This window comes from Scyliorhinus torazame, chromosome 3 (genome assembly GCF_047496885.1).
Source record: "Scyliorhinus torazame isolate Kashiwa2021f chromosome 3, sScyTor2.1, whole genome shotgun sequence".
NCBI classification, from domain to species: domain Eukaryota; kingdom Metazoa; phylum Chordata; class Chondrichthyes; order Carcharhiniformes; family Scyliorhinidae; genus Scyliorhinus; species Scyliorhinus torazame.
The window spans coordinates 9971439-9998119 of NC_092709.1; the positions used below are offsets into that span (position 1 = coordinate 9971439).

Consider the following 26681-nt stretch of genomic DNA (forward strand, 5'->3'; position numbering starts at 1 on the left):
AGGCTCCAGTCTTTCCCCTATGCCATCTCCACTGTCCCCAAATCTTCAGTGTAGCCACCACCACCGGGCTTGTGGTGTAGTTCCTCGGTGACAACGGCAATGGGGCTGTCATCATAGCCTGTAGGCTAGTCCCCCTACAGGACGCCCTCTCTAATCTCTTCCACGCCGCTCCCTCCTCCTCTCCCATCCACTTACTCACCATTGAAATATTAGCGGCCCAATAATACTCACTTAGGCTCGGTAGTGCCAGCCCCCCCCTATCCCTGCTACGCTGTAAGAATCCCTTCCTCACTCTCGGGGTCTTCCCGGCCCACACAAAACCCATGAGGCTCTTTTCGATCCTTTTTAAAAAAGCCTTGGTGATCACCACCGGGAGGCACTGAAACACAAAGAGGAATCTCGGGAGGACCACCATCTTAACCGCCTGCACCCTCCCTGCCAGTGACAGGGATACCATATCCCATCTCTTGAAATCCTCCTCCATTTGTTCCACCAACCGCGTTAAATTTAACCTATGCAATGTGCCCCAATTCTTGGCTATCTGGATCCCCAGGTAACGAAAGTCCCTTGTTACCTTCCTCAACGGTAGGTCCTCTATTTCTCTACTCTGCTCCCCTGGATGCACCACAAACAACTCACTTTTCCCCATGTTCAATTTATACCCTGAAAAATCCCCAAACTCCCCAAGTATCCGCATTATTTCTGGCATCCCCTCCGCCGGGTCTGCCACATATAGTAACAAATCGTCCGCATACAAAGATACCCGGTGTTCTTCTCCTCCTCTAAGTACTCCCCTCCACTTCTTGGAACCTCTCAACGCTATCGCCAGGGGCTCAATCGCCAGTGCAAACAATAATGGGGACAGAGGGCATCCCTGCCTTGTCCCTCTATGGAGACGAAAATATGCAGATCCCCGTCCATTCGTGACCACGCTCGCCATCGGGGCCCTATACAACAGCTGCACCCATCTAACATACCCCTCTCCAAAACCAAATCTCCTCAACACCTCCCACAAATAATCCCACTCCACTCTATCAAATGCTTTCTCGGTATCCATCGCCACTACTATCTCCGTTTCCCCCTCTGGTGGGGGCATCATCATTACCCCTAACAGCCTCCGTATATTCGTGTTCAGCTGTCTCCCCTTCACAAACCCAGTTTGGTCCTCGTGGACCACCCCCGGGACACATTCCTCTATTCTCATTGCCATTACCTTGGCCAGGATCTTGGCATCTACATTTAGGAGGGAAATAGGTCTAGAGGACCCGCATTGTAGCGGGTCCTTTTCCTTCTTTAAGAGAAGCGATATCGTTGCTTCAGACATAGTCGGGGGCAGTTGTCCCCTTTCCTTTGCCTCATTAAAGGTCCTCGTCAATACCGGGGCGAGCAAGTCCACATATTTTCTATAGAATTCGACTGTGAATCCATCCGGTCCTGGGGCCTTTCCCGCCTGCATGCTCCTAATTCCTTTCGCCACTTCTTCTACCTCGATCTGTGCTCCCAGTCGCACTCTTTCCTGCTCTTCCACCTTGGGAAATTCCAGCCGATCCAAAAAGCCCATCATTCTCTCCCTCCCATCCGGGGGTTGAGCTTCATATAATTTTTTATAAAATGTCTTGAACACTCCATTCACTCTCTCCGCTCCCCGCTCCATCTCTCCTTCCTCATCCCTCACTCCCCCTATTTCCCTCGCTGCTCCCCTTTTCCTCAATTGGTGTGCCAGCAACCTGCTCGCCTTCTCCCCATATTCGTACTGTACACCCTGTGCCTTCCTCCGTTGTGCCTCTGCAGTGCCCGTAGTCAGCAAGTCAAATTCTACATGTAGCCTTTGCCTTTCCCTGTACAGTCCCTCCTCCGGTGCTTCCGCATATTGTCTGTCCACCCTCAAAAGTTCTTGCAGCAACCGCTCCCGTTCCTTACTCTCCTGCTTCCCTTTATGTGCCCTTATTGATATCAGCTCCCCTCTAACCACCGCCTTCAACGCCTCCCAGACCACTCCCACCTGGACCTCCCCATTATCATTGAGTTCCAAGTACTTTTCAATGCACCCCCTCACCCTTAGACACACCCCCTCATCTGCCATTAGTCCCATGTCCATTCTCCAGGGTGGGCGCCCTCCTGTTTCCTCCCCTATCTCCAAGTCTACCCAGTGTGGAGCGTGATCCGAAATGGCTATAGCCGTATACTCCGTTCCCCTCACCTTCGGGATCAACTCCCTTCCCAGCACAAAAAAGTCTATTCGCGAGTAGACTTTATGGACATAGGAGAAAAACGAGAACTCCTTACTCCTAGGTCTGCTAAATCTCCACGGGTCTACACCTCCCATCTGCTCCATAAAATCTTTAAGTACCTTGGCTGCTGCTGGCCTCCTTCCAGTCCTGGACTTCGACCTATCCAGCCCTGGTTCCAACACCGTATTAAAATCTCCCCCCATTATCAGCTTTCCCATCTCTAGGTCCGGAATGCGTCCTAGCATCCGCCTCATAAAATTGGCATCATCCCAGTTCGGGGCATATACGTTTACCAAAACCACCGTCTCCCCCTGTAGTTTGCCACTCACCATCACGTATCTGCCCCCGTTATCCGCCACTCTAGTCTTTGCCTCGAACATTACCCGCTTCCACACTAATATAGCCACCCCCCTGTTTTTCGCATCTAGCCCCGAATGGAACACCTGCCCCACCCATCCTTTGCGTAGCCTAACCTGGTCTATCAGTTTCAGGTGCGTTTCCTGTAACATAACCACATCTGCCTTAAGTTTCTTAAGGTGTGCGAGTACCCATGCCCTCTTTATCGGCCCGTTCAGCCCTCTCACGTTCCACGTGATCAGCCGGGTTGGGGGGCTTCCTAACCCTCCCCCTTGTCGATTAGCCATCCCCTTTTTCCAGCTCCTCACCCGGTTCCCACGCAGCTGTATCTCCCCCAGGCGGTGCCCCCCCCGCCCATCCCCTCCCATACCAGCTCCCCCCTCTCCCCAGCAGCAGCAACCCAGTAATTCCCCCCTCCCACCCCCCCCGCTAGATCCCCCGCTAGCGTAATTACTCCCCCCATGTTGCTCCCAGAAGTCAGCAAACTCTGGCCGACCTCTGCTTCCCCCCCCGTGACCTCGGCTCGCACCGTGTGACACCCCTTCCTTCCTGCTTCTCTATTCCCGCCATGATTATCGTAGCAAACTCTCTATCATAACGAATTGGACAGTTGAAAGCATAATAGTATTGAGAGTAACATCGATCATGCCCCCGTGCATTTCTGGGGTTCATCTTCCAATTGTAGGTTCTAACTGGGTTTCTGTCTTCATAATTTCCTTGTCTCGGTCTCCTTCTATAGTCTTGAGCCCTGTTCGTAGCCATACGATTTTGCCATCCTGTTAGTAGTGTATCTTCCATATTCTGCCTTATTGCAGGCTGACCTATTTGGGTCATCAGAGCTATCGGAATCGAATGTTTCCCCAGAAACTTGCAAAGCTTTTGTCATCTGTTCGAATAAGGTATCCTTATCAGTAAACTGAACTCCTGTCAAAACCAGGAGCCTATCCATGTTGCTCACTCTCGCACAGTCAAGAAATTTAAAGGCCAACACAGACTGGAAATTCCAGATTGTGTTTCTGCAGCCTTTTATATAGTCTGCCAAATTCCATTATATAGTCTTCCATGGAGATATCCTCCATTTTCCGGAACTTATCAAAATCCGACGGTGCTTTATACGCACTTAACAAGTCCTCTTTCTTATAAATCTAATCCATATAATGTAATAAAGTCTCCAGACCTTCTTCTGAGTCTAACTCTTCCAATTCCAGCTCAGAAAGCACTTTGTTTCGGATTTTACTGCCATATGGTAGAGAAAGAGCCAATGCCATACCTTGTTTTCTCTTTCCCAAAAGCAGTTACCTTAGTCCACGTAACTGCTGCACTTCTCCATTGGTCGTACGATTCCCTTTCAGAAAATAAGGGAGGATAGTCATATCCAGCCATCTTTATCCTCGGTTCAGCCGTATATCCCTTTTTTTTTTTTCTCACTCACTCCTTGGTTTGATCTGGAAAAGTTGCATCTTTCAACCCTCACATTTACACATCAACCATCCTCTGCTACCAAGTGTTAGACGTTTTAGTTGCTGTGATATGAAGAGTCTAAAGTTCTGTTCCTTTTTCACAAACACACATTTATTTCATTCCAACAGCCTTTGCACAAAACTCTAACCATCCATCACCTGACAGCCCACCTGAAGCCCCTTTACATATCAGTGTCAATGAATGGACACTTAACATAAATGAGACAACTAATTGCAATGTTTCTTAACTCATTACTTAACAGTAACAGTGAATTTAAAATCAATCCATTGGTTGTTTAGACATCTTGAGGAAGTGATAAGATGGTATGTAAATGCAGTATTATCAACTCCAGAATTTGCAGTGTTGTTGTGGTAGACAACTTTAATTGTGATTTACAGAATCTCAATTTATTCACGAAAGCCCTTCGGTGCACTTGTTTTTTTGATATTTGCATTTTTCAAATGTTGATCAACTTTACCTGAAATAAAATGCATGTTGAAAGTGCTGAAAATGTGTCTTATCCTGGAGTGGAAAGTTCTAACTGCTGTCAAGTTTGAAATAAATTGCTTTCCAAACTATCAAGGATAAGTGGAACAAGGAGGTATTATTATTTTCTCTGTTCCTTTATCTTTTTTCCTCCATAACATTATTTGCTTGCAGGATTTTTGCCTTTTTTGTGATTTTTGTTTTCTAAGGTAAAAGGAGGTTGGTTGTATCATATAGAATATTTTTCACTTTAGTTAAATGTTCTATCACAGCAACATACCCCTAGCCCTAACTTCAGAAGAGTATGTCTTACTGTACCCATTTTTAAGGCATGACATTATTACTGTTAGATTTTCCATTAGGAAGGAGTTTGAGCTGGAATGAAGGAATGTTTCAGCCGACAGGCAAAATTGTCTTCATTTCCTATTTAAAATTTGGAGTACCCAATTATTTTTTCTCCCCATTTAAGAGGCAATTTAGCGTGGCCACTCCACCTACCTTGCACATCTTTGGGTTGTGGGGGTGAGAGCCATGCAGACACGTGAATGTGCAAACTCCACACGGACAGTGATCCGGGGCCGGGATCAAACCCGGGTCCTTGGTGCCCGTGAGGCAGCAGTGCTAACCACCATGCCGCCATAGTCTTCATTTCCAATACTCTGAAATAGAATTTAGCCTACATCTTTGAAATAAAGGCTCATATCTTTTACTGCACTGAGGATCATTCTCCACCTTCTCCCACCCCACCCCATAACATTGTTTAGAGTTTTTGAGAGTTTTCAAGAACTGCTCTGTAACATTTGTGTACTTTTTATTATTAAGTGTATAGTTTTGATGTGTCTTATTTTTCAGCAATATTAAACATATGCAATTTCTCTTATAGATGGGCACTTTGGTTCTTCAAAAATGACAAAAATAAAACTTGGCAAGCAAATCTGCGCCTGATATCCAAATTTGACACAGTGGAAGATTTTTGGGCGTAAGTAAGAATATGAAATTGTAAACCGAGAAGTATCTTTTCTGCTAGGTGAGCAGGAAACTCCTCCCCTCTAGTTTTCCCCATAACGTCACCTCACTTGACTAAGAAACTAAAGAGATTTTTTGAATTTTTATTAATGATGTGCAACAGGGGGATAAGCTAGGGGAAAGCTAGAAGCTTTCATAAAATTATGTGGTTAAAAAAATTATTTTGGAAAGGCCTGTGCTAAACAAAGACCAGAGTTAAAGGTTGGGGAAAACGAGCTAATTTTGAAATGCTGCGAATGGAACTAGGAAAGGTGAATAGGAAAAATTTTGACCGAGAGAGAACAGCGGTGAGAAATATTTTAAATGATGATCAGTAGCATTTGGGAAAATATATAATTCAATAAAGAAAGAAGAATCTCACCATTAGTGAAACCCTATAGCTACATAAGAGATGTGAGTGAAATTGTAAGGAAAACGGCATTTTACCTCATAGTGAGCTTGTGCCCAAGCACAGAGCATATGGACTTATGGGTCTACAATGGCTCGTAGAGTGGACAACAAGATGGCCACAGAACAGAAAACAGACTATGGATTCTGAATTCTTACTTAGACTGGCACTGTTCACATTAACAATTTTAACTTGAGAAACAGAAGTACAATTTCAAAATTTGTGGATCACCCCAAATTAGTTATGGTAAATACTGAGGAAGGTACAAAATTAATAAACTTGTAAAATGACCATGCAATTGGAAGATGAATTTCAATGTAGAAATGTATGAATTTATTGTATTTTGATCAGAAGAATAAGAGGAGCACAAACTGCTTGAATAATAGAGTCTAAATAGAGTGGCAGAAGAAGGGGATCTAGGAGTCCCACAGCACAATTTGCTGAAAGTAGTGACACAAGTTATTAAGATAATTTTAAAAAGAGCAAACCAAATACTGGGTTAATTTCTGGAGAATCACGCAAAAACAATTTTAAAAAAGTAATGTTAAATGTACTAAACTTCAGTTAAACATAGCTGAGTGGCCTATTCATAATTCTGATCTCCACAATATAAAAGGGATGTAGAAGCACTGCAGACAAAGTGCAAAAATATCGCAACTAAGCAGTTATACTTAACAGAAAAGACTGAACAGGTTGGAGTCCTTTAGGAACGAGAAGACTTGAGAAGTGACCTGATTGAAGGTTTTAAGATTATGAAAGGGTTCAAAAGGTCACACTGAGTTAAGAAGCTTCTACTTAGGGGGCAGATCAAAGCCAATGACCATAAATATAAGATAGTCATTGACAAATCCAATAGGGAATAAAACAAATAGTACGGATGTATTTAAGGGGAAACTGGATAAACAAATGAAGGAGAAAGGAATAGAAGGATGCGGTGGTTGGGTGAGATGAAGAGGGATGGGTGAAGGCTCTTGTGGAGGATAAATGTCTGCCCAGACAAATTGGGCTGACTGGCCCACTGTGTGTAACTTCTGAGAGGTACAGGGCAGCATAAAATTGCTGATTTGCCTCCCCCTCTTACAAGGGTGTCATCCTCTACAGTTGGGTTGAGTTTGAGGATTTGGAAAGTGACGTCAGTTTTTAAAAATTATATCAGATACAAAGAGTTTGCATTTCAAGTCTTGATTGCTAAAATTGTGCTTTGTATGAAAGTAGCTTTTGGGCGTAAATTTAAAAAAAAATGTTTTTATTAAGACATTTATAATTTTAACAATTTTCAAGAAAAAAAACCAACCAGCAACCAAACCCAGCCAACATGGCTTACATACACAATTCCCCAATCCCAATTTCCCACTAATTATTTCCCACCTTATCCAACCTCCTATGCCTCCCTCTTTTCTTTTACCCTCCCTACTGCCGACAGCTTAATTTTCCACAAAGAAATCAAAAACGGCTGCCACCTCCGGGCACGATCCTCTCAGGGCGAACTTGATCTTCTCAAGCCTGAGAAACCCGGCCATGTCGCTAACCCAGGGGCTGGTTTAGCACAGTGGGCTAAACAGCTGGCTTGTAATGCAGAACAATGCCAACAGCGAGGGCTCAATTTCCGTACCAGCCTCCCCGACAATAAGAGATTGTTATTATTATTATTTAATAATCCATATTTCAGGGGCTCCGAGTCCCTCCATGCCAATAAGATCCATCTCTGGGCTACCAGGGAGCCAAATGCCAAAACAGCAGCTTCTCTCGCTCCCTGGACCCCCGGGTCTTCCGATGCGCCAAAAATCGGCACTTCTGGTCTCAGGACCATCCTTACCTTCAATACCTTTGACATGACGTCAGCATATCCCAGCCAAAATCCCCTAAACCTCGGACAGGCCCAAAACACATGGACATTATTTGCGGGCCCACCCGCACACTGCCCACACCTATCTTCCAACCCTTCAAAGAACCTGCTCATCCGGGCCAGTCATGTGTGCCTTTGGACCACCTTGAATTGTATCAGGCTAAGCCTGGCACACGACAAGGACTCGTTGACTCACCTGAGGGCATCCTCCCATAACCTGACCTCCAACTCCCTACCAAGTTCTTCCTCCCACTTTCGCGTCACTTCCCCAATCAGGGCTCCCTCCCAATCTATAAACTCTTTATAAATTTCCGATACCTTCTCCTCCCCCACTCCCGTTTTCAACACTACCTTCTCTTATACCCCCTGGGACGGCAGGTGTGGAATGGTCAAAACCTGCCTCCGCACAAAGTCCCTCGCCTGCAAGTAGCGGAACCCATTCCAACCAGGCAGCTCAAACTCCTCCTCCAATTCCTCCAAACATGGGAATCCCCCATCTATAAACAAATCCCCAAACCGCTCTTTCCCAGCCCGCTGCCACCCCCAAAATCTCCCCCGGTGCAAACCGGTGGTTGCCACAAATTGGTGCCTACATCGCGCCCCCTCCACCCCTATATGCTTCCTCCACTGTCCCCACATTCTCAGGGCAGCCACGACTACCGGGCTCGTGGAGTATCTGGTCGGCGAGAACGGCAGAGGTGCCATTAACACTGCCCCTAAACTATTGCCCCTACATGAGGCTGCCTCCACCCGCTCCCACAGACCTTCCACCACTACCCACTTCCTGACCACTGCTGTGTTCGCCGCCCAATAATAATTTATAAAGTTCGGTTGGGCCAGCCCCACCCCCCTCGACCCCGCTCCAGCAGCACCTTCTTCACCCGCGGGGTTTTACCCTTCCACATAACCCAGAAATCACCATATTCACCCTCTTGGAGAAAGCCTTGGGGATAAAAATAGGAAGACACTGAAATATGAACAAAATCTCAGGCGAACAGTCATCTTCACCGTCTGCACCGTCCCCGCCAGTGATAACAGGAGCACATCCCACCTTCTAAAGTCCACCTTCGTCTGCTCCACCAACCAAGCCAGATTCAGCTTGTGCAGTTGCTCCCACTCCCACGCTACCTGGATTCCCAAATACCGAAAGCTCTCACCCACCACCTTGAACGGCATCTCTCCCAGCCTCTTCTCCTGCCCCCATGCTTGGATCGGAAAGATCTCACTTTTTTACATGTTCAATTTATACCCCTAAAACCGGCCAAATTCCTCTAGGATCCCCATAATCCCTCTAATCCCCCCCCCCCTTCCAAAAATCGGGTCCAAAATGTGCCGCAGGTTGTCTGCATACAACGAGACCCTGTGCTCCGCCCCTCCCCCGTACTATCCCCTGCCAGTCCTTCGATGCTCTCAGCACCATCGCCAGTGGCCACGGCAAACAACAGTGGGAAGAGTGAATATCCCTGCCTTATTCCCTGATGCAGCCTAAAATAGTCTGAGCTCACACTGTTCGCTCGCCACCGGTGCCTGGTACAGCTACCCAACCCAGTTCACAAAACCCTGCCCAATCCCAAACTGCCCCTGGGCCTCTCATAAGTATTCCCACTCCACCCGATCAAAGGCCTTTTCCGCATCCATGGCGACGTCCACCTCTCATCCCTCGGAGGGCATCATTATCACATTTAATAGCCCTCTGATATTCGCTGCCAAATGTCTCCCCGTCACAAACTCCGCCTGGTCCTCCCCTATCATCCCTGACACACAGTCCTCTATTCTCGAGGCCAGGATCTTGGCCAATATCTTGGCATCTACATTTAGCCAGGAGATTGGCCTGTACGACCCATACTGTTCTGGGTCCTTTTCCCGCTTCAGGATGAGAGAAATCAGAGCCTGTGACATCGTCGGCAGGGAGCAGCCCCCGCTTTCTAGCCTCATTAAACGCCCTTATCAACAATGGACCCGGCACTCCCGAGAACCTTTTATAGGACTCCACTGGGTACCCGTCCGGGCCCAGGGCCTTGCCCGACTGCATCGCCTCCAGCCCCTCCACCATTTCAACCAGCCCAATTGGGGCCCCCCGTTTGGTCTTAAGTTTTAACCTTTTATTTTGTTATTAGAAGTTTCTGATCTTTGGCAGTTATTTTCTGTTATACAAAAGTGAATTTAATTTTATTTGTTGAACAACATTTTCAGGAAAAATTTCTAAGCTGCCAATTCTGATTTTTAAAGCTATTTAAGAAAGTGATCCTGGAACAAATGATAAAAATGGTAGTTAAATAGGAAATTCATAATTTTTCGTATCTTGCTGTTAAAATCATTGTTTTTGTATTTAAGTTGCATATGTATGAAGGCTGATTAAGTCGCACTGCATATTCAGTTCGGATTTGTATGTGGAATTTGAAATGTCTTATCAAATTGTCTGAAAACTCCACAGCATGTCACCAATGCTTCAGATTTTCATTTGAAAGGATTTAATTGCATAATTCAGTATTCAAGTAGAATGTCCATTTGTGCATAATTTACTGAGATTAATATGAAAAGGTATTTTACAGATGTAACTTTAAATGCACAGGCATCAATGTTTTTGACAGCACTGCAACTTGACCAGTAGTTTTACACTTCAAATTTTGTACTCAGTACTGTGGCTGCTTCACATTGAAGAGCTTTTTTTGGGAGACAAACTGCGTAAGAGTTGCCTTAATGACATAGATCAATTGTTCTGATGTCTGTTGTCACTGTCACTAAGTCTCAACCGTTCTGCTGTGAAAATGGCTACGCCCTCTTTCTTCAACAGTATGAAATTAACCAAACCAGAAAGTACTTTTATTTATCTATAAATGATTTTTCTATTTTTCCTTCTTGCAGTCCTGTGGTTAGTTGGGAACATGTAGACAAATTGTTCAGATTTGAAGTTTAATAGCCTGTGAAGCTCGTGAGCCAGTTTTCCCTGACACCACCCAGGACTGTAGGTTGCAGCATTGCTCCTGTTGAAATCTTCACACCTTGAAAGCAGAATTCTGACTTGCATTGAGTGCCAGGATCTTTTTTAATGGCTGTCCTTAATGCAGCCGATCTTTCGTCATTCAAGTAACGTTTGGATGCAGAAACCTGGCTCCAGATCTTTACGGCTGCATGTGAATGGTTCATTGCCAGGTGACAAGCAATGGACTGATAAAATGGACGAAATACTATCAATGACTGGAGCATGGTTTGTTCCCCAGCCTTTTCACCAATACCATGTAGATAGGGGAGATATTGATAATGTCACTGGACTAGTAATCCAGAGGCCTAGGTTAACGCTCCGGGGACATGGGTTCAAATCACACCACAGCAGCTGGTGGAATTTAAATTCAAATAATATTGGTAATTGAAAGCCATGTCAACTGTCATCGATTGTATAGAAATCTGTCTGGTACACTGATGTCCTTCAGAGAAGAAATCTTCCATCCTTGCCTGATCTGACCTACATATAACTCCAGACGCACAGCAATGTGGTTGACTCTGAACAGCCCCTCTGAAATGAACTAGTACACCATTCAGTTCATGGGCAATTAGGGGTGAGGAACTGGTCTTGGCAGTGACATCTACATCTCATGACAGAAGAAATAAAATGTAGTATTCATATCATTAAATACCATAGGCCAGTAAACATAGCAGTATGTTCACTTATTGCCTGTCTTGGGCAGAGCCACCCATTGCATATTGTAGTAACAACTACATTGGAAAGTGCAGCCTTTTATGCTCCATATAGGATTTTAGTTTTTTTCTGCTCAGCTCTGCTCGGAATTCAAAACTATTATGATCCCAGACAGACCCCAACAGTGGCTAAGATGCTGGACCGAAACCCCAATATTTTAGTTTATTTGTACGACTGTGTGGAAAGACTGATTCGCTCCAGGAGTGATTGCATGAAGGAATAGGGATTTGGCATTTTTAAAACCAAACTGTATTATAAATACAATATTAAACACTGTAAACTTTACAACCGAAAAGAATGACATACATTACCCCTTAAACAATCCTATTCAATTCCCCATTAAACAACAAGAAAAGAAATGTACATCTCTCAATCCAGCTTCAAATCCGCATGGCACAGAGTAATACTTGCTTTGCAGAACAGAGTTTTGGCTCCTGTCAGAACCCTTGCAGATTCTGGGTGAATGTCTTAAAATAGTTGTTTGAACCAGGTTGTTTCAGCCTCCTCTTGTCAGACAAGACTGCTCTGCTTTAACTATTATTACTCTTTTTAGGACTATCCTACTGGGAGATAATTGTGGACTCCGTGTCAGACCGATCACACTTCAAATCCTCTGAAAGCTTTCTCAAAATATCTCTCGGAATCTCTTCACTCCACTCAGCAATTACATCATCTCCCCAAGCTGAAAAACAAATTAATTCTCCAGGGACTTCCCCAATCAATTTGTCTGGACTGTACGCAGACGTGGCAATAAACCCAAATCCAAACCACGGGGCATTAGCCCAGACTGCAAAACACATTCCTCTGGTCAATTTCACCGCCTGGCTCCGAAAAGCTCCCAGGCCTTGCAAAACAGGATTGTTTTTATTTTAAAAAAGATGACCACTGCAGTCAAACACATCATAACCCCAGGCTTTTAAACCTTAAATTGTCCTATACTTGGAATCCAGTATTCCTAAAATCTTCCAGTTGTCACAAAGTTCCTTACTTAAGTATTTTTTGGTAGAAAACAACTTTAAATTAATAGGATTTGACAATTGACTTCTGAGCTTCCAGTTTATTTACATTTAATAAGTCTCACCTTCACTTTGAAGATTAGTCAACTTGTTCTTCATCGACCCGTTGACTTTTTGGCATGCAGGTATGCCAATTCTGAGACTATTATTTTAATTGTCTCTAATTATATCCAGCATTCGTCTTGTGTGTCAAGCCATAGTGACAAAATATTATCTTCCACTTTACTTTGCTGTGTTGAAGGGAAGTATGACTGAACAAGAAACAGTCTTACGTAAATTGGGTGAAAGACTTTAATCTGGATAGTGCTTCCTTTGAAGGTGAGGCTTTATGAAAGGCTATTGCTAGAAATTACAATTTAGATAGTTCAGTAAATCACTCTGTCTTGCCTCTTGATAGGGCAGGATTCATTAGAAAAGTTAGGCTAGTCTTATTTTTGATCTGGATGTTTGATATGTAAGGGACCCCATCAGGTTGCTCGAATCTCCAAGCCAACACAACTGCGAAGTCTACTTAAGTAGAATGTTCCATTTACTTTATGCTGGTTGGCCTTCTGTAGTTAACCCTGGTACAATTTTGAAAAGTGCCACAGCATTACAAGCTCCTAAGTATGCAGAGGGAAGTTGCTTGATTTTAAATAGTAAAAGCCACCTTATTTGTGAGGATTGTGAACTGCTCGAGTACTTCATGAGCTTTCTATGGCATATTGTCAGCGCAACATTACACCAGAGGATCTTCCAGTTCAAATAGGTTACCGTGGCTTGTTGAGTCAAATGACATACAGGAAGACTGCCCTTTTCAGACATCCTTGATCTGTCCAAGTTAAACAGTTATTGGTCTGAGTCATGCTAAGCTGTTCAAGCATGATTAAAAGCAGACTTGTATAGGGCAACACGGTGGTGCAGTGGTTAGCACTGTTGCCTCACGGCACCGAGGCCCCAGATTCGATCCCCGCTCTGGGTTACTGTCCATGTGGAGTTGGCACATTCTCCCAGTGTTTGTGTGGGTTTTTCCCCCACAACCCAAAGATGTGCAGGGTAGGTGGATTGGCCACACTAAATTACCTCTTGGATAAAATGAATTGAGTACTCTTCTAGCATGGAAGTAATTATTTGACTCTAAACTATGACCCATTGGAGATGAATGCAGTCCATAGGGCAGCACGGTGGCGCAGTGGTAAGCATTGCTGCCTCATGGCGCCGAGGTCCCAGGTTCGATCCCGGCTCTGGGTCACTGTCCATGTAGAGTTTGCACATTCTCCCCGTGTTTGCGTGGGTTTTGCCCCACATCCCAAAGACTTTGAATTCATAGGCTGTATCATTCACCTTCGCAGAATGAGTTTTATGGGTTATTGAGTAACAATTAAAAAAAGATATATATATATATATATATATATATATATTAGAGTACCCAATTATTATATTTTTTCCAATTACGGGGCAATTTAGCGTGGCCAATCCACCTAACCTGCACATCTTTGGGTTGTGGGAGTGAAACCCATGAAGACACGGGAAGAATGTGCAAACTCCACTCAGACAGTGACCCAGGGCCGGATCGAACCCGGGCCCTCGGCGCTGTAGGCAGCAGTGCTAACGCTGTGCCGCCGTGCTGCCCTCGAGTAACAATCTAAGAAACTCAACTTTCACCAAAAGCTTGCTGAACATTCTTTTTTTTTAAATTTAGAATACCCAATTCATTTTTTTTCCAATTAAGGGGCAGTTTCGCATGGCCAATTCATCTACCCTGCACATCTTTGGGTTGTGGGGGTGAGACCCACGCAAACACTGGGAGTGTGCAAACTCCACACGGACAGTGACCCAGAGACGGGATCGAACCTGTGACCTCCGCAGTGCTAACGCTCTCTGCCACTGTGCTGCCCTCTGCTGAACATTCTTGATTACCTTAAAGAGGCCCTCTTTAGTGGATGGACAATTAGAAAACTCTGGATTTAATGCACCTTTACATATCTGGAGTTTTCATTATTGGTAGCCATTCCTACTGTATACTGACCACCACAGGGCAAGACTCCTCGAGGAAATTCACAAGGCAGGAAGATGATCCAGTTTCCAGTTTGCCATGTCTTGAGCGAATAAGCTGCAAATATAGGTTTTCTTCAATAAACACCGAAAATACTTGATATGCCAAGGTCAGTCAGCATTTGTAGCGAGTAACAGTAGGCTAACTTTTCGGATGTAAGCCTCATCATTCACAATATATTCTACAAAAAAGCTATATCCAAAACATTAACCTGTCTTCTCTCTTTCAGATGCTGACTTGCTGTGTATTTCCTGTTGCTGTGCATTGTTGACTTGGCAGTTCATTATAAGTGCTTTGATGTCACTGTTTTGAGGTGGCCGAAAATATAGGTCCCCAGAGTGCCACTGTTTTGGTGTACAGTACTATTCATATGGAAATCGGAAGAGAGAGAATACAAAATTATATGGTATATGACTATGGTTATGATCATTCTATGTAAATGATGAACTTCTTTCAAGAGGCCCTTCTTGACACATTAGTTTTGCTTACTTGAGTTTTGGAGCTGTTTTCTGATTTGCACAAGATGTTCTCTGTTGCCTTGCGCCTTGTTTGGTCTTCTGTCAAATAAATGCAAGATCGAAAATTACTTTCATGCATTGTAGAAGAAGTGAAACTCATTTGAATGCTTCGTATGTATGATTCCTAACCTCTGAGATTTTTTACCTGTGGCAGTTTAACTCCAACATGGGAAGAACCCCCTTCCAGTTCCTTTTCAAACATCACAAACGTTGAAATTCTGTTTGGTGGCTTTAATTTGCCCATATTTCCGTGGTACCGTTACTGCATCCCAAAAAAATGGCATTGATAGGGAAAATCCTGCAGAGGTACTGGAGAAGGTTCTGATGTCATCCATGAAGAGGTTAAAACAACAATCACACAAAATTCACAAAAGGAAATTGTTCCTGTGATTCTTCCTTGGTTTGCACAAAGATCTGTCAGAGGGAGAATTTGCTTAAGATGAGAAATATAATGTTCAGTAAAAAGAGCAGAGAATGACCTGGTTTTGTCAAGACTATATCAATAAATATGTACGAACATGTGGATGTTTAATCTTTGAGGGGTGATGGGGAGTTTGTACTTGAAGAGTTGCGCACGTGCACACAGTTCAAATCAATAAAGTTCAGCACATGTAAGTATGTAACATGCAATGGGGAAAGTTTCTATCCCTATATGTTGATCTTGGGCCAACACTGTGCAGCATTTTATATTCTGTATTCTGTCTAATTATTGTTTTCTCTTTTCCATCTCACAGCCTTTACAATCATATCCAACTCTGTAGTAATTTAATATCAGGCTGCGATTACTCTCTCTTCAAGGTAAGTAGATGTTCATCCTCTTAAAAACATTGAAATTCCATTTTTCCAGTTACAACATTTTCCAGTTACAACATTAAACACTCAATGCACTAATTTAAAAAAAAAAAATTTGTGTACCCAATTAATTTTTTCCAATTAAGGGACAATTTAGCGTGGCCAATCCACCTAGCTTGCACAATTTTGGATTGTGGGGTGAATCCCACGCAAACACTGGGAGAATGTGCAAACTCCACGCGGACAGTGACCCAGAGCCGGGTTCGAACCTGGGACCTTAGCGCCGTGAGGCCGCAGTGCTAACGCACTGCGCCACCGTGCTGCCCCTCAATGCACTAATAACTGTAAAAGAAGATTAAACCATAAGACATAGGAGCAGAATTAGGCCACTCGGCTCATCGGATCTGCTCCGCCACTCAATCATGGCTGATATTTTCTCATCCCCATTCTCCTGCCTTCTCCCCATAACCCCTTATCCCCATAGTAATCAAGACCCTATCTATCTCTGTCTTAAACACACTCAGTGATTTGGCCTGCACAGCCTTCTGCGGCAAAGAGTTCCACAGATTCACCACTCTGGCTGAAGAAATTCCTCATCTTTGTTTTAAAGGATCGTCCTTTTAGTCTGAGATGGTGTCCTCTGGTTCTAGTTTTTCCTACAAGTGGAAACATCCTCTCCACGTCACTCTTATCCAGGCCTCGCAGTATCTTCTAAGTTTCAATAATGTCCCCTATCACCTCCCAACAAGTACAGACCCAGAGTCCTCAACCGTTCCTCATACGACAAGCTCTTCATTCCAGGGATCATTCTTATGAACCTCCTCTGGACCCTTTCCAAGGCCAGCATGTCCTTCCTTAGATACGGGGCCCAAAACTGCTCACAATATACCAAATGGGATCTGACCAGAGCTTTATACAACCTCAGAAGTACATCCCTGGTCTTGTTGATACATAGTTGATTTTTAAATATTGAATAATCACACTTCATAGACAGCTTTAAAGTTTCCATGTTAAGTTCCATAGAATCCCGATCCTCGCTCTGTCACTGTCCATGTGGAGTTTGCACATTCTCTCCGTGTTTGCCCAAAGATGTGCAGTGTAGGTGGATTGGCCATGCTAAATTTGCCCCTTAATTCGAAAAAATGAATTGGGTACTCTAAATTTAAAAAAACATTTTTTTTAAGCTTCCATGGAATCCCTACAGTGCAGAAGGGGGCCATTCGGCCCATCGAGTCTGCACCAACACTCTGAAAGAGAGTCCTACCCAGGGCCACTCCCCGCAGCCCCACCTAACCTGCGCATCTTTGGACAGTATGGGGCAATTTTAGTACAGCCAATCCACCTAAACGGCACATCTTTGGACAGAGGGAGGAAACCGGAACACCCGGAAAAAACCCAGTCTATTGCCAAAATGTGTTTTTCAAAGTTGTTGACTATGTAATCAATGTAGTTTCCACCAACTTCGAGTCAAACGGCCCCATGTAAAGCCTCTTCTTCACCTACACTTCACCTGCACTATCTCCTATTTTGTGGCAATACCTTCCCTAAACATTCAGTAATTAAATCCTGGCTTGGGTCACTGTGCGGAGTCTGCACCTTCTCCCTGTGTCTGCATGGGTTTCCTCCGGGTGCTCCGGTTTCCTCCCACAAGTCCCGAAAGATGTGCTTGTTAGGTGAATTGGACATTCTGAATTCTCCCTCTGTGTACCCAAACAGGCGCCGAAATGTGGCGACTCAGGGATTTTCACAGTAACTTCATTGCAATGTTAATGTAAGCCTGCTTGCGACAATAAAGATTATTATTATTCCTATATGGACCTGTTACTGTTTATTTTGGGGTGAAGTGGGGAGAGATTTGAATTCCAATCAAATACTAGATGTGAGTAAGAGTCTATTTGTGCTGGAATGCATTCCACCCAACATTCTGATATCGAAACTGCTGTTGAAAGTTGCTAGTTGGTGATTATAGAAATGAAAATCAACACTACATACTTTTTTTGATCATGTGATTCTTCAGATTCAGCATTAGGTAATGCATATCCATCTGTTATGGTCCAGGCTTCCAAAGAGGCAGCTTCTATAAGCAGACAGTGTCTTGTATATTCAGTGAATGGGATATTGAACCACAGCAGTAACAAATGCCCCTTAACCATGGGATATTGCAGCAGAGATCATGTAGTATGTTCTCCTGTCTTCTCCACCAGGCAGTGAAGATACTCTTTGAGTATTACATTAAAGTGACTTCCGGTTGCGGCTATGCGGAGCTAAGTCGCACGTTCGGCAGCTCACGCTAAAAACGGACTTTTGGGCTCTTTTTAGGGCCCGTAACGCCGCTTGTTCGACGTTTCCCGGTGTGGGAAGGCGAACAGCAACATTCCCCCGATAGTGCATGGATTGGACCAGGAGTGGGGCGATTTTTAAAAAAAAAAAAAAAAAAAAAAAAAAAAAAGTGTCATTGGAGCAAAGAAAGGTGCGAGGGAGGAGGACCAAGATGGCGGCGGGCAGAGACCGGGCAGCGTGGGCGCAGGAGCAGCAGGAGCTTCTCCAGCACTGTTTTAAGGAACTGAAAGCAGAGCTGATGGAGCCAATGAAGGCTTCAATCGATAAGCTGCTGGAGACCCAGGCGGCCCAAGGGGCGGTGATCCAGGAGGTCCGGCAGAAGGTCTCTGAGAATGAGGACGAGAACCTGGGCCTGGCGGTGAGGGTGGAGGCGCACGAGGCTCTCCGCGAGAAATGGCAGGCGAGGTTCGAGGAGATGGCGAACCGATCGAGGCGGAAAAACCTGCGGATCCTGGGTCTCCCGGAGGGATCGGACGTGGGGGCCTACGTGGTGACCATGCTGAATTCGCTGATGGGAGCGGGACGTGGTGACCATGCTGAATTCGCATGATGGGAGCGGGACCCTTTCAGGGGCCATTGGAGCTGGAGGGGGCCCACCGAGTGCTGGCGAGGAGGCCCAAGCCCAGCGAGCTGGTGCGGTTCCACCGGTTTGCTGATCAAGAGTGTGTGTTAAGGTGGGCCAAGAAGGAGCGAAGCAGCAGGTGGGAGAACACGGAGGTCCGGATCCACCAAGATTGGCGCGCGGAGGTGGCGAAGAAGAGGGCCGGTTACAACCGGGCGAAGGCAGTGCTGCACAGGAAAGGGGTGAAGTTCGATATGCTGCAGCCGGCGCGTCTGTGGGTCACCTATAAGGATCAACACCATTATTTCAAGTCTCCAGAGGATGCGTGGGCCATTGTTCAGGCTGAACAACTGGACTCAGACTAAGGGGCGGGGATGGTTGGGGATTGTTGGGTTATGTTTTGAGGGGGGGGTTCTTCGTTTTTTGGGGGTTGATTGGGCATTGTTTTGATTTAGGTTCGTTGGGTGGGGGGGGGGGTTGATGGTCGGTAGGGGAGATGGGGCCCCGCGGGGGGGAGGCCTGAGCTGGGGCTAGTGGGACCGGGCCTGGAAAGGGAGCTGCGCCAGGGGAGGCGGGGATGGGCGAGTGGAAAGCGCAGGCTTTTTCCCGCGTTTAGGGCTGAAGGGACGGGGCCGGAGCTGGCAAGTGCGGGCTTTTTCTCCCGCGCTGGGAGTGGAATGGATGTGATCCCGCTGGTGGACAAGGGGGCGGGGGGAGGGGAAGTTCCACACTTTGGGGGGGGGGGGGGGGGGGTCAGCAGGAGTCAGCTGATTTACGGGAATGCAATGGGGGAGCAATGCAGCTTTGGTGTGGGGGGGGTTTGATGCTGGAATGGCTAAGGGGGAGCTGGAGTTGGTGGAGGAGGTCGGGGCGGGGGTCTGCCGCTGTGGGGAACGGGCCGGGCGGGGGGCGAGGGCACATGGCTGGCCTAGGAAGGGCTATGGCTAGTCGGCGGGGGAAGGGGGTGAGTAGCCCCCGATCCGGCTGATAACCTGGAATGTAAGGGGACTGAATGGGCCGGTCAAGCGGGCCCGGGTGTTCGCGCACCTGAAGGGGCTAAAGGCCTATGTGGTCATGCTCCAGGAGACGCACCCGAGGGTGGTGGAACTGGTAAGGTTTGGAAAGGGGTGGGTAAGGCAGGTGTTTCATTCGGGCGTGGATGCAAAAAATCAGGGGGTGGCGATCTTGGTGGGGAAGAGAGTGTCGTTCGAGGCGTCGAGCATTGTGGCAGACAGTGGCGGTAGGTATGTGATGGTAAGTGGCAAGCTGCACGGGGAGCGAGTGGTGTTGGTCAATGTTTATGCCCCGAATTGGGACGATGCGGAGTTCATACGGCGTATGCTGGGCCGGATTACGGTCCTGGAGACGGGGGGGCCTGATCATAGGGGGGGAGATTTCAACACTGTGCTGGACCCGGCATTGGATCGCTCTAGGTCTAGGACGGGCGGCGGCCAAGGTGCTGAGGGGGTTCAAAGTTGCTGGCAAAGATTTTGGCCATGAGGATAGAGGACAGTGTGTGCCGCAGGTCATACACGAGGATCAGACTGGGTTCGTGAAAGGGAGGGATGGACCCGTGGAGGTTTGCGAGGCCGGGGGCCAGGGAATTTTCATTCTTCTCCCATGTCCACAAGGCCTACTCCCGGATTGACTTTTTTGTCAAGAGCAGGGCACTGATTCCGAGGGTGGAGGATACGGAGTACTCGGCGATAGCCATTTCTGATCATGCTCCGCTCTGGGTGGACCTCGAGTTGGGGGACCGCTGTGGCACCTTGAGGTGGGGTTGCTGGCGGACGAGGAGGTGAGCGGGCGGGTCTGGAAGTGTATAGAGAGGTACCTGGAGGCTAATGACAATGGGGAGGTGCAAGTAGAGGTGATCTGGGAGGCACTGAAGGCAGTGGTCAGGGGAGAGCTGATCTCCATTAGGGCGCACAAGGCGAGGGGGGAGAGGAGAGAGAGGGAGAGGTTGGTGGGGGAGATGGTGAGGGTTGATAGGAGGTAAGCAGAGGCCCCGGAGGAGGGATTGCTTAGGGAGCGGCGTAGCCTCGAGGTTGAGTTTGATTTGTTGACCACCAGGAAGGCGGAGGCGCAGTGGAGGAAGGCGCAGGGAGCGGTATATGAATACGGAGTAAAGGCGAGCCGGCTTCGTAGGCGGGAGGCATCTAGGGAGATCGGGGGAGTTGGGGATGGAGGAGGAAACACGGTGCGGTGGGTATCAATGGGGTCTTCAGGGACTTCTATGAGGAACTGTACCGGTCTGAGCCCCCACTGGAAGAGGGAGGGAGGGGTCGCTTCCTGGACCGGCTGAGGTTTCCGAGGGTGGAGGAGGGGCAGGTGGCGGGGTTGGGGGCGCTGGTTGGGTTGGAGGAGTTGGTCAAAGGGATAGGGAACATGCAGGTGGGGAAGGCACCGGGGCCGGATGGGTTGACCCGGTTGAATTTTACAAGAAGTATGTGGACCTTCTGGGCAAGAGAAGGAGGGGCTCTGCCCCCGACGATGTCTAGAGCGCTGATTTCCCTGATCCTGAAGCGGGACAAGGATCCTCTACATTGTGGGTCATATAGGCCGATCTCACTCCTAAATGTAGATGCAAAGTTGCTGGCAAAGATTTTGGCCATGAGGATAGAGGACCGTGTGCCGCAGGTCATCATAGATTATCATAGAATTTACAGTGCAGAAGGAGGCCATTCGGCTCATCGAGCCTGCACTGGTTCTTGGAAAGAGCACCCTACCCAAGGTCAACGCCTCCACCCTATCCCCATAACCCAGTAACCCCACCCAACACTAAGGGAAAATTTGGACACTAAGGGCAATTTATCATGGCCAATCCACCTAACCCGCACATCTTTGGACTGTGGGAGGAAACCGGAGCACCCGGAGGAAACCCACGCACACACGGGGAGGAAGTGCAGACTCCGCACAGACAGTGACCCTAGCCGGAATCGAACCTGGGACCCTGGAGCTGTGAAGCAATTGTGCTATCCACAATGCTACCTTGCTGCCCTTACACGAAGGATCAGACGGGGTTCGTAAAAGGGAGGCAGTTGAACACTAGTGTACGGAGGCTCTCGAATGTTATAATGATGCCGGCGATGGAAGGGGTGGCGGCGATGGATGCGGAGAAGGCCTTTGAGAGTGTGGAATGGGGGTACCTGTGGGAGGTGTTGAAAAGGTTCGGGTTCGGAGGGACTTTGTCAGGTGGGTGAGGCTGCTGTATGACGCCCCGGTGGCGAGGTTGGCCACGAACAGAAGGAGGTCAGAGTATTTCCTGCTATACTGGGGGACGAGGCAGGGGTGTCCCCTGTCCACCCTGCTCTTTGCACTGGCGATTGAACCCCTGGCCATGGCGTTGAGGGAGTCGAGAAACTGGAGGGGGCTGGTGCGGGGTGGGGAGGAGCATCGGGTGTCGCTCAATGCGGATGATTTGCTGCTATATGTGGCGGACCTGGTGGGGGGAATGCCGGAGGTTATGAGGATCCTTGGGGAGTTTGGAGAATTCTCCGGATACAAGCTTAATGTGGGGAAGAGCGAGTTGTTGGTAGTGCACCCGGGGGACCAGGAGAGGGGGATTGGTGAGCTCCCGCTAAAAAGAGCGGAGAGGAGTTTCAGGTACCTGGGGGTCCAGGTGGCTAGGAGCTTGGGGGCCCTACATAAGCTTAACTTCACGAGGCTGGTGGAGCAGATGGAGGAGGAGTTTAAGAGGTGGGACGTGCTGCCACTCCCTGGCGGGTAGAGTGCAGTCAGTTAAAATGACGGTGCTCCCGAGGTTTTTGTTCCTGTTCCAATGCCTCCCCATCCTGATCCCTAGGGCCTTCTTCAGGTGGGTTAACAGGAGCGTCATGGGGTTTGTGTGGGCGCAGAAGACCCCAAGGGTGAGAAGGGTGTTTCTGGAGCGGTGCAGGGATGGGGGGGAGGGGGGGTGGAAGAGGTTGGCGCTGCCTAACCTCTGTGGGTATTATTGGGCCGCCAATGTGGCGATGGAGGGGGATGAGGCGGCATGGAAGAGGTTGGAGATGGCGTCCTGTGTGGGCACGAGCCTGGAGGCGCTGGTGACGGTGCCGCTGCCGCTTCCTCCAACGAGGTATACCACGAGCCCGGTGGTGGCGGCTATCCTCAAAATGTGGGGGCAATGGAGACGTCACAGGGGGGAGGTGGGGGCCTCGGTGTGGTCCCCGATTCGGGTGAACCACCCGTCCAGGGGAGGATGGACGGAGGGTTTCTGAGCTGGCACAGGATAGGTATTAGAAGGATAGGGAACCTGTTTGTGGACGGGAAGTTCGCAAGCCTGGGTGAGCTGGAGGAGAGGTTTGGGCTCTCCCCGGGGAACACCTTCAGATATATGCAGGTAAGGGCGTTTGTTCGGCGGCAGGTGGTGGAGTTCCCACTGTTGCCGCCATGGGGGACCAGGACAGGGTGCTGTCGGGGGTGTGGATTGGAGAGGGAAAGATCTCTGCAACGTATCAGGTGATGCAGGAGGAGGAGGAGGCCTCGGTGGAGGAACTAAACGGTAGGTGGGAGGAGGAGTTGGGTGAGGAGATTGGCGAGAGGATGTGGGCGGATGCCCTGGGGAGGGTGAACTTTTCCTCCTCTTGCACGAGGCTCAGCCTCATACAATTTTAAGGTGCTGCATAGGACTCACATGACCGGGGCACGGATAAGCCGGTTCTTTGGGTGCGAGGACAGGTGTGTTAGGTGCTCAGGGAGCCCAGCAAATCACACCCATATGTTTTGGGCTTGCCCAGCGCTGGAGGACTTTTGGAAGGGTGTAGCGAGGACGGTGTCGAGGGTGGTAGGTTCCAGGGTCAGGCCGGGCTGGGGGCTCGCAATATTTGGGGTGGCAGAGGAGCCGGGAGTGCAGGAGGCGAAAGAGGCCGGTATTTTGGCCTTTGCGTCCCTGGTAGCCCGGCGAAGGATTCTTCTTCAGTGGAAGGATGCGAGGCCCCCATGCATGGAATCCTGGATCAGCGATATGGCGGGGTTTTTTAAATTGGAGAGGGTGAAATTCGCCTTAAGGGGATCGGTACAAGGGTTCTTCAGGCGGTGGCAACCGTTCCTAGACTTCCTGGCAGAGCGTTAGAAGGTGGTCAGCGGCGGCAATGTGGGGTGGGGGGGCTGGTTCGTTTTTCTTGAGTGGGTGTGTATTTTGGCCTTTTGTGTTGAATGAAGGCTGTTAATTTATTATTTATGTATGGGGGGGCGGGGGGGTTCTTTTCCTTCTGTATTTTGTTGTTGATATTTTGTGAAAATTTGCTTTAAAATTATTTTTTTTTTAAAATGAGTATTACATTTAAGATGAAATTGTTTAGATTAACTTCCAAATAAAATGTTATACAGTAGAACGAAGACACATCTAAATACTATTTAGCTGATACTCTAAAAGAAAGAGAAAATGATCCATAATAACCTAAATTTCCCCATCATAGACATGTTTCTTGTACAATGTGAATGCTGTCTCTCCAAAGACACAGAATGACTCTGTATATGGGCAACAGAATGTTTTATGTCAACCCTTGAGGCCTGATTCACTTAGTGTTAAAATCAGGCCCCAAATATCAATTCTAGAAATATTACAGTTTGCAAACCAAAGGGCCTCCGAATTAAAAGATGAAGGAACTAGTTACCACATGGAGTAGTTGAGACAAATGGCAATGATGCATTTATGGGCTGTTTGTCCCTGCGATTGGCTGATAGAATCAAAAAGCATGTTCCTTGAGTTTGTAATAGACAGCGTACAGGCCATACTCCATCAACCCACGTTTGCAAAATACAAAAGAAAATGTGCTGTTAGATGTGATTCTGCGATTGTGTGGCATTGTTCTAAAGTTGCAATCGGGCAAGTTCATAATGTGACTCATTTACGCTTGCTAGAAATGACATACCAGGGTGACAAAACATCCTGAATTTTCCAGGTTCGTCCTGTAACCTGTGCTTATCCTGGGTCAGGCATTCCTGGGACGCGTTTGTTATGTGCTGGATTTCTCTTTAATTAGTCTCTGCACATGTTGGGCCCCGAACCGTCTGTCATTTCTGCCCACATGCTGTACCTGGCACTTTCTTCTGCAGTTTCTGTGCATGTGTTGGGCTCGGCAGATCCTTACCATTCAGTGCATTTGTCACCATCCCTCCCTGTACCCTCTCTTTCAGTAATTTGATCAGGAAGGCAAATCTAATTTACTTTGGTTAATTTGGATGTCACAGATCCTGCCTACAATTTGCAGCTAGCTGGGCTCTGTCTCCCATTTTTAAACTTTAATCGAAAATGACTGCTTCCCTCTCACAACAGCTTGTGTTTACATAGCACCTTTAATGTAATGAAATGACCCAAGGCACTTCACTGGAGCATTATAAAGCAAACTTGACACCAAGCCATATTAAGCCGGATTACTAAAAGTTTGATCAGAGGTAGGTTTTATGGTGTGTTTTTAAAAAAAAAAAAAATGCAAGGCAGAGAGGTGTAGGGATTCCAGAGTTGGAGGATGGATAACTTTGACAGCATGGCAATCAATGGTGGAGGATTACAATTATTTTAAAAGTCCTTTACCACAGTTTATCTATAATCATCGAGAGTAATAAAGTCTCCCCAATAATAACTCCCAGGAATGTTTTGAAGTTATTTTCCAGTATATTAAGATTATCCATCATTTATGATGCAGAATTGTAGCAAAGAATGTCCCAAAAGAAATAACCAGAAAGTTTGCATTTAGCAGGAGTTTACATGTTGGCCCATTCTTTTCTTACATGTGAATAGCGTACATCTCGGTATTTTTGTGAGTGACATTTAAGGTTGACTTGTTCTCTATATCTGCAGTAACAGCCAGTGGGGATCAATTTTGATTCCAGATGGGGGAATTAATCTGCTAGCGGCACATATTTTGCAATTTTCACACACTTGTTTTGTAGTTCAGGAGTGAGTTCCCTGTTTTCTGTGTAGGATGGTATTGAACCTATGTGGGAGGATGAAAAAAACAAACGAGGAGGGAGATGGCTGCTTACGCTTTCGAAGCAACAGAGAAAATCAGATTTGGATCGTATTTGGTTAGAAACTGTAAGTATTACTCTCTCCTTTGCTGGAATTCTTGTCCAATTTACTTTTTATCTCTGCATTCTTTGGCTCCACGTTCTCATAACAACCTCTCCCCTCAACATCAGCCTGGGAGTTTGCCTACATAATAACATAACAGTGACTACACCCTAAAGTTTACAAGGTATGAAATGCACCCAGCAAGCTTCCACAAACAGCAATATGACATATTGTCAGATAACCTGCTTGTGATATTGATTGAGAGTACTTAATGATCAGGAGACTGGGAAAATGTGGCACAGTGGTTAGCACTGCTGCCTCACGGCGCCGAGGACCCAGGATCAGTCCCGGATCATTATCCATGTGGAGTTTGCACATTATCCTGTGTCTGCTTGGGTCTCAACCCCACATCCCAAAGATGTGCAGAGTAGGTGGATTGGCCATGCCAAATTGTCCTTTAATTGGGGGAACAAAATAAATTGGGTACTTCAAATTTATTTTGGAAAGGACATTGGGAGAATGCCTGTGCTTTTCTTCAAAATTGTGCAATAAGATCTTTGCTACCACCTGACGGAACTTCGATTTTAACATCTTATATGATAGATAATTATCACTTGGTTTTAGAGGCACATCAAATGCATACATTTTTGGTTTTCTTTGCAAAACTGATACTGCAATTAACTGATTCCTTTAATCTTTTTGTCCTTTCTTTCTGCTCCTCCCCCCCCCCCCCCCCAAATAGCTGCTGTGCCTTATAGGAGAAGCATTTGATGAACATAGTGATGACGCTTGTGGTGCAGTAGTTAATGTTAGAAACAAAGGTGACAAAATAGCTATATGGACTACTGATTGTGAAAATAGAGAATCTATCACATATATAGGGTAAGTGAATGACAAAGGCAACATTG

At 46.8% G+C, this 26681-nt stretch overlaps 1 protein-coding gene across 1 annotated transcript in view; it reads left to right on the forward strand.

The window, feature by feature from the left end:
• LOC140408295 (eukaryotic translation initiation factor 4E-like) overlaps nucleotides 1-26681 on the forward strand; it is a 51224-nt gene that overhangs the window by 20736 nt on the left and 3807 nt on the right. The window contains exons 3-6 of the mRNA XM_072495286.1: nucleotides 5419-5514; nucleotides 15796-15859; nucleotides 25684-25797; nucleotides 26516-26655. Coding sequence (XP_072351387.1) covers nucleotides 5419-5514; nucleotides 15796-15859; nucleotides 25684-25797; nucleotides 26516-26655 — 414 coding nt within the window. The remainder of the gene's footprint in view (nucleotides 1-5418; nucleotides 5515-15795; nucleotides 15860-25683; nucleotides 25798-26515; nucleotides 26656-26681) is intronic.